The 13,820-nt window shown below is 37.0% G+C and overlaps 2 protein-coding genes across 2 annotated transcripts; one reads left to right on the top strand and one right to left on the bottom strand.

Moving 5' to 3' along the window:
* The first annotated feature begins 5,742 nt into the window (after positions 1-5,742).
* On the top strand, positions 5,743-6,621 carry LOC145692148 (uncharacterized). Its single transcript, XM_081767448.1, has one exon. It carries the CDS (start codon positions 5,743-5,745, stop codon positions 6,619-6,621), a length of 879 nt encoding a protein of 292 aa, XP_081623574.1.
* Positions 6,622-8,838: 2,217 nt separating this feature from the next.
* LOC145692147 (protein GVQW3-like) lies at positions 8,839-9,261 on the bottom strand. Its single transcript, XM_081767447.1, has one exon. It carries the CDS (start codon positions 9,259-9,261, stop codon positions 8,839-8,841), a length of 423 nt encoding a protein of 140 aa, XP_081623573.1.
* Between the last annotated feature and the right edge of the window lie 4,559 nt (positions 9,262-13,820).

Raw genomic sequence — 13,820 nt, 5'->3', positions numbered from 1 at the left:
TGAGGTTCTGTATGGATAGTAGATTAAATACACTATGGTTCATAATCAAACATTATAACCTTTCTTACTATAAATATGTTCGTATAGTACAAGTTCCAGCCTTCAATAAGCCGTTAGAGATCCAATAGAAACCTATTCAAGCTACCTACCTAGAATTGTGCAATTTAGTGCAGTATTTTCACTTGCAATAAAAATCTTAAAATTCCAACATTCACATTTATTAACTTACTTTCTCTTTTGGAATAGTACATGACATTTAAAGATTTTTTAATACTATAAATTTCACTTAATTAGATTTGATTTTAGCGTCGCGTTTAGCAGGGAGGCTATCTGAGATGTGGACCTACAGAACCCGAACCACCTGAGCTCAGCCGGGAATCGAACCTGGGTCTCCTACGCCAAAGGCGCGTACGCTACCCGCTTAGTCACGAGGGAGCTCTTCGTTTCATTTCGTTTTAATGTTTTGATTCAGCGTTCTAATGTGACAGTTCTTAATAAGTTTGATTCTAAGAAATCTACTTGGTACAATTGTGTTCTGTAACGGTAAATTATAGTAATGTCATAATGAAAAATTTGACTAGATATACACTTCACTATCAGTTTCATCTTGATAGGTGGCATGGTTATCATATAGCGCAATTTCTATTTTTTACAAAACAATCGTTTTGCTCGATTTTCTCGAAAGCTACGCATAAGAATTTACAATCCCCATATAATTTTGTTGAGAAAACCTATCAATTGGTGTATTTTTTTTTGTACTTTGTTCGTTTGTTTAACGCTAACAATGTTATAGAATTACAAATCTGATTCATGTGGTTCGGATCCTACGCTAAGTGTAGACCCATGTATCATTATGGCCTTGCTGCTGAAATGGACGCTGAACGCTAATCAACAAACAAACGAACAGATCTGACCGATATTCTTGAAACTCATAGAGATCTACATGTGTCTTACGTTTAGCTATACAGGTTCATATTTCCAGACGAAGTGACACTTCAGTAATAATTTTAAATTGGAATATAAGTCACGTGATATACCGTTTAAACACTGGCGTCGTTATCTTTTTAAATCTGGGGTTTCAGATGAATCAAAATCAAAATTCTCTTTCCGACAAAAGTTATATATACAAAGTAGTGAAATATACTTGACTAAAATCTGGGGGGACGTGTCCCCCCCTAATGACGCCCGTGGTTTAAAATGTCTGCTGTTCTCTTTTCAAAACTAGTAATTATTCATTAATAAATGGCATTTCGATTGAATAAGAATCAGGACCTCATTCATGGGGTGTCTTTACCTAAGAAATTATACCATGGTCCATTTTTAATGTAATACTGTACCTAAACTCGGGATTAAAAGTGCGATTAGTCCTGTCTTAGATTTACATACCCCCAAGTTCCCGTCTTATCTACGTTAAAAAGAGATTTGGAGAATAGCGGTAAAACATACATCCAAGTAGTCCCCGAGAAAATGTATAGATGGCAGTAAACGTCATTATTTTTATACTCCATCTACCGTCCGTGGATAGAACTTTTGCGGTAACCATAACAATGCATAAGAAGCAACATATTCTACATGTTAAAATAAGTGCTCTTTCGTAATTCGACTACCATTGACTTGGCACAATAATGTATTTTATAAACATCTGTGATTTATAAAGTTTTCCTTTTCTGGCAAAATTGTAGACTGTTTCATATAACTCAAACTATGGCTAAGGTAGAAATACGAGTTACACTTTATTTAAATTACAATTAGATGTCGTTTACTTGGGTATAAGTTCAGTTTGAATATTCCTTTAAAAAAATGGCAAATAGCATATTTAAAAAAATAAAATAATCTGGGAAATAAATAACATTTATGTTTACATAAATTTATATTTAATGACTGGGTAGTTATCAGCGTCGGATTTTCGACTAGACAAACAAGACAAACTAACTGTCTAGGGCCGCAGAACTCAGAGGGATCGCAAAAGAAAAAGAATCAACTAAAAATCAATTAAAAAAGAATCAAAGAAAATCAAGAATCAAGAATCAAGAAAAAGAATCAATTAAAAAAAGTATTATTGTAACATTTTACGCTTTGTTTGGTTTGTTATATTTCATTATCACTCTCGGAGGGAGCTCATGTGGTTCGGATTCCACGTTAATCAGTAGGTCCACGTCTCATATAGCCTCGCTGCTGAAAGGGACGCTAAACTAAAATCAACAACAACAATTTCATTATCACTCTAAAATAAACCAAAATTTTGTCAAAACTATTTCATTGATCACACTCAACACTGTCCAGAACGGGTTGAGTAACGTCGTGTACTAAACTTTTGACCCAAAGTTCGTTGCAACTGGCGATTGAATGGCAGGGGCGTCATTTAGGGGGGAAGGAGGAGCAATTACCCCCTAACAGTTTGAGAATACATATACTTTAATCGATTGTCTACTGATATACTAGTACAAAACGTGAAAGTCTTATGTCGGTGGTGCTCTTGCCTCCTTCAAGCGAAGTCTGAAATGACGCCCCTGTTGAATGGACAAGCTTAGTCAGGTCATATATACATCAAAACAATGTCCCATTTTTATTACCAGTTTTGCTTCCAGACATGTTTTTTGGGGAGCACTGCCCCCCGAAGCTCTGAGAGTGCCCCCCGGAAGAAGACCAAAATAATACGTCTATAATACAATAATAAATAGAACAGTACCAGCAGTGCCCCCCCCCCCGGAATACTAAGTGTGCCCTCCGGAACATTGTTTCTGAAAAAAGAATTCTGTATTACTGTATTAATTCCCTAAAAACCATGTTTGACCAATGAATTATATATCATTGGCAGATATGGGACATATATATTGTAGTATTTCCCCATGTTTGGGGCTTTTTCAACAAAACATTCTTGGGTTCGAGAGTATATCATACGAGATACATGAAATTATATTGCGGTATAAGTTTTAAAAAATACTAGCTTATAAAACATGAAGTTACAGCTACTTCTTGGGGCAATGATAGGCTTAGGAAATATAAAATTGTAAATACAAGTATTGAAGACATATAATGAACAAGTTGTTTATCTTCATTCTAATGGTGAAAGATAAGTTTGCTTTTCAAAACATAATTTGATAATGCAGAGTAGTAATAAACAAATATAACTGAAAATAAAAGTGGAAAGGGTAGTTCAGTCCCATGCCGGTAGTGAATACATTACCTTTGTTTTTTAATCCCAACTTTAATACGTAAAGTAGTTTTAATTATAAAATGTGGAAACTACCATTGGAACATACAGGACAATAAAATACAAGTGAAAACACAAAATAAAGAAGATAGTTTCGTCTCCATTCTAATGGTGACAATGGGCCTCCATTCGGGTTACATCATGTTTGTCGTAAGTAGTAGACCTACAACACAAAATTAAAACTAAGAAACGAAGCTTCAATACTCGTACAGTAACCTATGTAACCTTTGGCTCTGAAAACGTATCAATAACATCAAACAGTCTCGATATGACAATCAATTGAATGTAATGAACTAAATGTCCATGTTCTTACTCTTTTTAGGCAGGGAATGGCATTTAGGGCAGATATGGTACATAGTTCATGGAGCCACATGTGACAAGGAATGCACTTGATCCACTGACTGTAGACAAGTCCCGTACGTTTGTAATAATGTCCACCGCAGATTCCTCAATAGTTATCTTTGTATGTAGGAAATGAATTTGTATGGTTACATTGATTTTCACCTGAAGCATTTGCATATACATTTTCTGTAGGCCTAGCTTACTTGACCCTTTTGACATTTAAATCACGTAGGATCTTCTTCTGAGAAAAAACAGAAGTCGCTTCAGACCCCGCTGGTCTCTTTAGAGAGTAATTTCATGTCGAGTCAGAAATGTCTCCTCTGTCACCTTCACGTCAATGCAGAAGTTGGTATGAATACAATAGGGACTGGTGTAAGATATTCAAACAATACATTCTCGTTTCTAGTGTCATTTTGATATCCATTCGCTTCTGAGAATTCTACAGTATCACTCCACATTGGGATTGAATGCACCATTTGACGCGTTGCGAGAGAGGATATACCTCTGTACTCTAAACCAACTTGCGCATAAAATATGGTGTTAAAGGAAAACCTGGCCTTCAAAGTTTCAGAACGTACCCGACCAATTTTGCTTCATTTGCAGACCCCAGAGTTAAATTTGAACTACTATTGAGTGAATAATATATTTGTTGATACTGGGGAGAGAGTGCTCAGAGAAATGGTACACAATTCCGCTAAATACTAATTGTTGTTCGTATACCAGCTCAATAATGTTGAAATGAGTAAGTAGTAGTGCTGCTTTCAATGCCAATAGGTTTATTATGTATAAATGAGGAGTTCATTTACCGATTTGTAAGAACCGTATATTCACGGGGTGATGTCTGTGAAATTGCTTTTGATCCAAAGGGCCTATCTAGTTTGCCATAAGGACCAAACAGTGTCACTTAATCAGATCAGAAGTCACATTGCGTGCTAAATTGAGTCTGGAGATTTCAAATCCAGATGTGAGATATTTCAAGCACTTCCGAGTGGGTGCCCTGGGTAATTTGCAGACGATCCATATACTTTGTCATTATGATTGATTTTACTCAAACAACTTTACTTTTGGCAGTGTTCTATTCATATTTACCTTATGTACTAAACATCGTTTTTAAGCTCTTCATTATGTCTTAGCAACAAGCTTTCAATTTGTTACCTCATTATAGTTTTTGATATATATATATATATATATATGATATGACCCGGGACCAAAAAGGTCCACGCATGTCGGATGCGAACGGGCGTATCCACGGGTTGCGGATAGTGGAAAGGCCCTCAGATATGGGGGTTAGCTGCGAAATAAGCAGGAATGACCTGACGAATAAGCAGTCGCGGACAATACGGCTAAGGGAGAAAACCCTGACAGAAAATCCTGGTCCTCCAGGTTGGGGGTTGAGCGTAAGGCTAACAACCTTATCTCGTAAAAAGAATATTGTTGCGGATTCCCTAACCCAGCCTCGGAATTGGAATGGAAATTTGGAATCGGAACTGAAGAGGAAGAGGATAATGAGAAGGAAAAAGGATATAATACTAGCCACATGGAACATTAGAACCTTAAACAAACCCGGAAAACTCAAAGTAATAAGAGAAGAGCTGGATAAATACTGAGTGAACATAACTGCATTACAGGAAGTACGAATGCAAGAAAATGGAATAATTAGAACCGGGAATCATATACTGATGTACAGTGGAGGAAATACGAACACCAAAGGCACAGGGTTTTTGCTACAAAAGTCGCTTCAACCACAAGTCATTAAATTCTCACCAATCAACGACAGAATGTGTAGTCTAAGAATAAGAGGAAAATTTTTCAATACGACAATATTCAGTGTGTACGCGCCAACAGAAGAAGCAAGTACGGACGAAAAAGAAGAATTCTATACAAAATAAGAAGAAGAAATAAGCAAAGTTCAAAGACATGATATTAAAATAATACTAGGAGACCTAAATGCGCAAGTAGGTAAAGAAGAGATTTACAGAAGCACGGTAGGAAAGGAAAGTCTACATGAAAACAGCAAGGATAATGGACAGAGATTAATAGATTTTGCCATTGAGAAGAACATGATCGTAAAAAGCACTTGGCAACCTATGAAATATATACATAAAGGAACATGGACTTCTCCGGATGGAAACACAAAGAGCCAAATAGACCACATCATAATAGATAAACGACATGCACCAGACATAATGAAAGTAAGCAGCTGTAGAGGAGCAGATGGGGATACGGATCACTTCCTAGTTAGGGCTACATATAGACAAAAAGTAGATACAATGAAAAACATAAAAGGAGAAAGGCAGGAAAGACACAACATACAAGGAATGAAATATAAAGGATTGCTGGATAAATATAAGAGAAAGTTAGAGGAACAGCTAGATCTAGAAAGGGAAAAGTGGAAAGAAAGTAGCTTAGATATGAAATGGAACATGCTGAAATGCAGCATCAACAACGTAGCTGATGAAACCTTAGGGAAGAAGAAACGGGAGAAGAGAACGGAATGGTTTGATGAAGAATGTGAAGCAGTGATTAAGGAAAGAAACGAAGCCAGAAATAGAATGATACAGAGGCGGACAAGACAAACTATTAATGAATACAAGAAGAAAAGAACAATAGCAAACAAACTATGTAGAAGGAAGAAGAGAGAATATGAGAAGAAAAGGATAGAAGAATTAGAGAAAATGAACGAGAGAAAGGAAATCAGAAACTTTTATGCAAGAACAAGGGAAATAAAGAAAGGATTCCAGCCAAGAGCAGTGTTCTACAAAGATAAGCGAGGTAACCTAATAGGAGACAAAAAGAAGGCATTAGACAGGTGGAAAGAATACTTCGGCGAACTGTTAAATGGAGAAAGGGAAGAACTGGAAGAAAAGGGAGAAATAAGTAAAGAAAAATCGCCTCGGGAAAACTTAGAAAAAGCCATATCCCCATCACTGGAAGAGGTACAAAAAGAAATACTAAGGTTAAAAAATAACAAAGCGCCGGGAGAAGATGGAATAGAATCAGAACTACTGAAGGGAGGTGGGAAAGTCATCGCAAGAACATTGCCTGAATTAATAAGGGAGGTGTGAGAAAAAGAGAAAATGTCTGAGGGGTGGTATATGGGGATAATACACCCCATACATAAGAAAGGAGATAAGGCAGACTGTGGAAGTTATAGAGGAATAACGTTATTAAATGTAGCATTAAAGTATTTAGCAAGATACTAGCGACAAGACTAGAACACTGGGGTGAAAACATAATAGGAGATTATCAGGCAGGATTCAGAAACCAACGTTCAACAACTGACCAAATATTTACATTACGTCAAATACTAGAGAAATTCTACGAGTATGACAAGCCATTGTACCAGATGTATGTAGATTTTAAGCAAGCATATGATAGTCTGTACAGAAATAAGATGTTCGAAATAATGGAAGAATTTGGAATCCCAAAGAAACTAGTCAGTCTAACCAAAATGACCTTAAAATCTATAAAATGTAAAGTAAGAATAGAACAAGACTTGACTGAAGAATTTGAAGTTAAGAGGGGATTAAGACAAGGCGATGTAATTTCAACAATACTTTTTAACATAGCGCTGGAAAAAGTAATACGACAGCTCCGTATTAACCCAGGAGGAACCATTTTAAATAGAACGGCTCAAATTCTAGCATATGCAGACGATATAGCAATCCTAGCCCGGAACGCACACACACTAGAAGAGAATTACAAAGTAATGAAAAATAAAGCAAGGGAAATAGGTCTAGAAATAAATGCAAACAAAACAAAATATATGAAACTCGAGGATTCCAAAAGGACCAATCAGGAAGGAGATTTAAATATGGATGACCATACAATAGAACGAACAAGAAAGTTTAGGTACCTGGGCACAACAATCACCGAAGACAATAAAACAGCAGAGGAGATACAGGAAAGAATAAGAAACGGAAATAAATGCTATTATGCATTACAGAACGTATTCAAATCTAGAAACGTCAGCAGAAAAACAAAGTTAAGCCTGTACAATACCATACTAAAACCAATAGTTATGTATGTTTGGAAAGTTGGGTAATAAACACGAGAGAGGAGGAATGGCTAGCAAGATGGGAAAGAAAAATCCTGAGAAAAATATATGGACCAATAAGGGAGAATAACGCATGGCGCATTAGAACGAATTTAGAATTGCAAGAACTATACGACCAACCAAATATAATTGCGCGAATCAAACAAGGAAGACTAAGATGGGCAGGACATGTACAGCGCATGCAGGAAAGTAGAACTGCTAAGAAAGTGTTTGTAGGGAAACCAGACGGTCGAAAGAGAAGAGGCAGGCCCAGAAAAAAAATGGATAGACGACATAGAAGAGGATGTAAAGAAATTAGGAATTAGAGGCTGGAGAAGAAAGGCAGAGAATCGAGAAGAATGGAGGAGAGTGGTTAGGGAGGCCAAGGCCCTTCAAGGGCTGTAGCGCCGACCAGTAAGTAAGTAATATATGATATGATATGATATATATATATATATGGACGACTTCAATTATTCATGGTTTTTCATTAACGTTAATGTTCATGTTTCGTGATTTTTTACTATGTTCTGTCCATTTTAGGACAATTTGCATTTGGAATATAGAATCTACGAGGAAAGGCTAGAAAGTTCATGAAATCACTAAGAAGAAATTTACCTGGAAGAACCATTTTAATACACTATTCAACGTATTCTCTCAGAAGCTCAATACACTTTTCACAACGATGTTGCATTGTTCTGCTGTGCAAACAAGCCCTCCACCCCTGCAATGAATGTCTCATCGGATGGAAAATGTTTGCCTTTGAGATGTGGGAAGAGGTGATAGTTGGAGGGGGCCAGATCAGGTGAGTAGGGTGGGTGAGGTACACAGTTGAAGCCTAGATCCATCAGCAATTGCATGCTTTGGCGAGCCTTGTGGGAGGGTGCATTGTCCTGGAGAAACTAAACACGACTGCTCACTTTTCCCCGACGTTTTTTCTTCAGAGCCTCCTTCAGCTTAATCAAATAGTTGGAATAAACCCCAGCATTGATGGTTTCAGCCTTTTTAAGATATTTGATAAGGATGACATTGTCCTTATCCCAAAACATCGAAGCAAGCACCTTCCCAACTGATCTTTGGCTTTGGAACCCCTTTTCGGTCGAGGAGATCCACTGTGGCGCCACTCCATGGATTGCTGTTTAGTCTCCGGGTCATAGTAGTACAGCCATGTTTCATCTTACCTGTATGTCACCAGACTGCGCAAGAACTAAGCAGGGTTTTAAAACTTTGGCAACATTTCCTGTGACATCTACACCCGTATTCTCTTCTGGTCAGCATTCAAACATTTTAGGATCCATTTGGCACTGACCTTCAGCATGTCCAAATATTCTGCTATTATGACACCCACACGCTCACGCGATATCCTCACACACGCAGCAATGTTTTTGATCGATATGCACCTATCCTCCATGATCATATCATGCACTTTGCCGATGTTTTCTGTGGTCAGTGCACTTGAAGGTCTGCCTGAGCGAGGTTCATCATCATTCTCACGATGACCAGTCTTAAAACGCCTCACCCACTTCGCTAATCTTGTATATCCAGGAGCGTGTTCTCCCAAAGTATCCTGCAAACTGTTATGAATTTCCATAGAGGATTTGTTTTGCAGCACAAAAAACTTGATGACACTGCGAAGCTCATTCTTCTCGAATTTCCTTAGATCCTCCACCATATCTTACAGAACCTGTAACAAAGGAAATAACAATGATAAAATGATCATATACGGGATGAGAGGTTCACAATATACGACCTTTCTAATAACTACAATGATATGTTTCAATTTTTATTCCTTCTTGGTGATTTCATGAATTTTCCAGCCCCCCTCGTACATTGTCTCTTTACATTTGAGCTGAATTTCAGCCACCTCCCTCTTTAGGATTTAGAAATAAGTGGAGGAATTATTTGTTTTTCATCGTTTTTCCATTGACATTAATGTTAATATTTCGTGCGTTTTGATAATGTTCGATCTATTTTAGGACAATTTACTTCTGGAATATAAAATCTAAATAGTCGCTGCTATATCTAAGCTGAATTTCAGCCATCTCCCTCTTTAGGATTTAGAAATAAGTGGAGGAATTATTTGTTTTTCATCGTTTTTCCATTGACATTAACGTTAATGTTTCGTGCTTTCATTTTGACTATGTTCCATCCATTTTAGAACAATTTGCTTCCGGAATATATAATCTAGTCTCTTCTGCATTTAAGCTAAATTTCAGCTATGTTCGTCAAAGTCTGTTCACATCTTGGCAAAAGTCTGTCAGGGCGCAAAATTTTCAAGTCAGACGCACTCGCCAATCCAAAACTGATGGTCGCCAGTATCTCTCACATACAAATTATGAGAATTTCCCCCTTCCTCTCTAAACGGCCTTTGGTTTGACAAAGAAATAAATTACATCAGGGCATAAAATTTCAAAACCAGACAATTAGATTCAGGATAATCAATTTTGAATTATACAATTCATATACATGTTTAAAAACAAAATCTTACGTTAAGACTTCACGTTTGTGTAACGCTCTCTCTGCACTGAAGTACCAGCTGCCCATTGCAGTTTTCGGATCAGAGTCCTTAAGTGAAAGACCATTGATGAAAATTGTCAGTAAACCATCCAGTGCGTCAGTCTTCAGTGAATTTCTGTAGGCAGTCTTAACTCTGTTCAGACTGCTAAAGCCTCGCTAACATGAAGCAGTATTCACAGGTAAAACTAATTGGATAAAATGTGACAATTGGAAGCAAATTTGGGAATCTCGTAATGAAGTTTTCAACTGTAAATATTTTCAGTGTTCCTTCCAGACTTTTTTAGGACGGCACTGCCCCCCCCCCCGAAGCTCTGAGAGTGCCCCCGGAGGAGATCAAAATAATATATCTATAATATTGTCTACTATATGTTTATAAATAAGATGTCTTTATATATATGCAATAATAAATAGAATAGTACCAGCAGTGTCCCTCCAAATACCAAACATGTCCCTTGAAACATTTTCCTGAAAGAAACATTGAATCTTTCTCAGTGTCTGATTCAAAGTCAATGAAGACAACAAAAGTTTATATTCTGCCCTATTTCCTTGAGAGTGGCAAAGGAGGGGCGAATTACAACGTTGTGAAGATTCACTTTCCATGTCCGTTGTGAAGACTTCACGTTCGGTGTTTTCTCTCACTCAGAGACAATTATTTTCGTGCGAAACAAACTGTGCAATCCTGAGACTTTACGCCGAAACCATTCCTACTGAACACTGGTCGCCAGCTCTAAATTTCTAGTCGCCAATGGAGACCTGGCGACCGGAAATTTTGCGCCCTGTGATAGGCCCTTTTACCCTGTCAAGATTTTTCAAATCAGAAAGCATTCAAGTACATCATACTAACTCCCCTAGATCCTATACCTACACTTCTATATCTGCATCTTTGGTTTAAATATATACAAATATACCGAAGAATTTTTTTTTTAAATATGTGGGTTCTGCTCCCCTTACTTATTCCAAATCACACATAAATAGATACAAAAGAATGTTGTGTCAGAAAATACTTACTAACAATTTCTTGTCTAACACGTCTATAATGATCAAAGGTTGCCAATTTCCCACACTTTATTTTCTTTTTTTCATTATATATTTTACCTTGTATTATGTTTGTCTCGTCTCATTAGAACTTCTCGAGATGAGACAAAATAGTCTTAAGTCTCATCTTGTGCATATCCATATTGTCAATTAAAGAATGAAGTTCATAAACGTTATATGTACCTATATATAGGATGTTTCAAAACAACAGCGACAACGTTTGGGAGGTGATTCCTGACATCAAGATAAGACGAAAAGTATAGACCAACCTGGGTGCACAAATGCTTCCTTTCGAAGTTAGAGGCTGCCAAAAACATTAAAAAAAAGAACTTTAAAGGTCCATAGTTCCAAAACTGAGACCTATCGTAGTCGGGTCAAGATCTAAAAATCCATGTTTCAGAATCGTAAGGAACTCACTTAACAATTTTTATAGAGGCAGTTTGGCTACGGACGTATAATTTGAAGTACCCACCAACTACCTCTATAAAAATTGTTGTGGAAGTACCGCAGGATTCTGAAACATGGATATTTGGATAAGGCACATACTAGTTCCTAAATAAAGTCTTGACCCGACTACGATAGCTCCCATAGTATTGGAACTATGGACCTTTAAAGTTCATTTTTTCATCTTTTCGGCAGCCTGTAACTCCGGAAGGAAGCACTTGTGCACCCATGTTGGTCTATACTTTTCGCCTTATCTTGGTGTCAGAAATCACCTCCCAAACGTTGTCGATGCTGTTTTGAAACACACTGTATAAACTTACTCATGTACGCTCGATTTATAAGATCTTTGTGAGGGCCTAGGTATGGTTAAAACTTGGGAATATATCTCTATAATGATAGTTAGCATGTTGGTCTTTGCCAAAATAAAAACAGGCTGTCGCAAGAGAATGTAACGTAATAGTCCCAATAAATGTATTTTTGTATGTATTTTGTATAAGAACATTTGTAAGAGCGCAAAAGATAAAACTACATAGAGGGAGAGATAATCTATAATTGACAGGCCTATGTCTGAAGTGAGCTACCATCTGGTGGGCAATTTCGGTACCAGGTCGGGAACTAAGCCGGGCCGTGACGAATTTGCCTCACTTTGGATTTCGCAGGTAAGGAGTATAGTCATGAAATAATATACTTCTAGTCACGGATATAATATATAAAATGTAATTCTTAAATTTCTTTTAGATTAAATGTAAATGGAAAAGGAAGTATGTAGGTATCATCCCTGCATATTTAGGTCTCATGGAAATATATATTTTGGTCTATATTAACCTTCTAAATTTAACCTGCCACGAGGCCATATGCAAACTGATCATTTGTGCTCACATTCAAAATTATTAAACTTGTTATTAGTCTTGAGTCTTCACGAAATTTATGGTTTAGATTATATAAAGGATACCTTATTTAAATTACTATTTCGATATTGCATATTTATATTACTTGTTGTTCTTCGTTACATTTTCACTACTTGTTTAACGTGTATAAAAAGCAAATATTTTTTCATGTTAATAAAATTGTTGCTTTAAAATTAGTATTATACTTCCCACGATATCTATTAATAATCCGGTGCTGGCCTCCGTTGAATTTATAGAATTCACTAGAAGCCAAGCATGTTACATAAATTATAAGGCTGCGAAATCCAAAGTCCATCAAGTGAGCAAGCACAAAAATTACAGCTGTCTTCTTGATGAGATAACGTGTGGGAAAAAAATCATTGAAAGTTGTGAGCACCTTAGAGATTATTAAGTGTAAAACATGAGTGAACATAACCTAATTTCTTTCTCTGATAATGAAGAGGTAACTGAGAGTAATGCAAGTGATAAAAGTGAATTTAATCAAACTATTGAAACTGAAAGTGAAGTTGGTTTGGGTTACCCAAACGCCCAGGTTTTTAAAGAGTCACTTAATGTTGAGTTGAATGCACGAGGTTCACGGGAGCCAATTCGTGCTGAACAAACTGCACACAGAGCCAGTGGGTTATATGGTGCAGAATTCAATGCACACTCATTTAGAGAACAATACTGTTCTGTACAAAATGTACAAGCTCCGAGTGAGGCATTTAATAGTGAACATTTTTCACAGACAATTAGGTACCCATGTCCACGTTGTGGCAATATTAGTGGTGCAGGTAAACCTTATGTAGGCCAATCAAATGTATCTTGGACTAAGGTTCCGATGCGACGTGGTGTGAATGTACAGTCTGTAGGCCAAAATAATCTTGGACAAGGCACAGATGTATATCAGCGTAACATCTATTTTTCAAAACATCATAATAAAGGTACTCCCAATGTACAGGGTAGGCAGGATCAGTTCATGAAAAATGAACGAACTGTGTCTTATAGGAATGAAAATGAAACGCAGAGTAAACAGTACATCAATAATGAAAGTAGAATTCCGCCTTCACTGGCACAGATGAACTTAATGCAGCCAAATATGGCACGTCCTGCTATTCAATGCAATTTTGATCAATTGCTAGAACAAAGTGTTTTCCGTTCATTGGAACAACAAATTAAGTCATTACCTATAGTTGATGGCACAGATAGTCATTCTTGTTTCATCTTTCTGGTTAGGTTAGATGAGCTCATAAGAAGGTATGACTTAGAATTGGAAGCTATTTTGGTAGCAAGTTTAACCCAAACGAGGGGTGAATTTCATTCTTTCCTTACACGTTGTAATGATTGG

The sequence above is a fragment of the Thermobia domestica genome, chromosome 8, assembly GCF_964235325.1.
Source record: "Thermobia domestica chromosome 8, izTheDome1.hap1.1, whole genome shotgun sequence".
NCBI classification, from domain to species: Eukaryota; Metazoa; Arthropoda; class Insecta; order Zygentoma; family Lepismatidae; genus Thermobia; species Thermobia domestica.
Note: the sequence above shows the minus strand (reverse complement) of the source record. Positions and strands in the feature narration are given on the sequence as shown.

Excerpts from the sequence above, each read along its gene's own strand:
- LOC145692148 (XM_081767448.1), top strand. The coding sequence starts at position 5,743 with ATGAAAGTAAGCAGCTGTAGAGGAGCAGATGGGGATACGGATCACTTC.
- LOC145692147 (XM_081767447.1), bottom strand. The coding sequence starts at position 9,261 with ATGGTGGAGGATCTAAGGAAATTCGAGAAGAATGAGCTTCGCAGTGTC.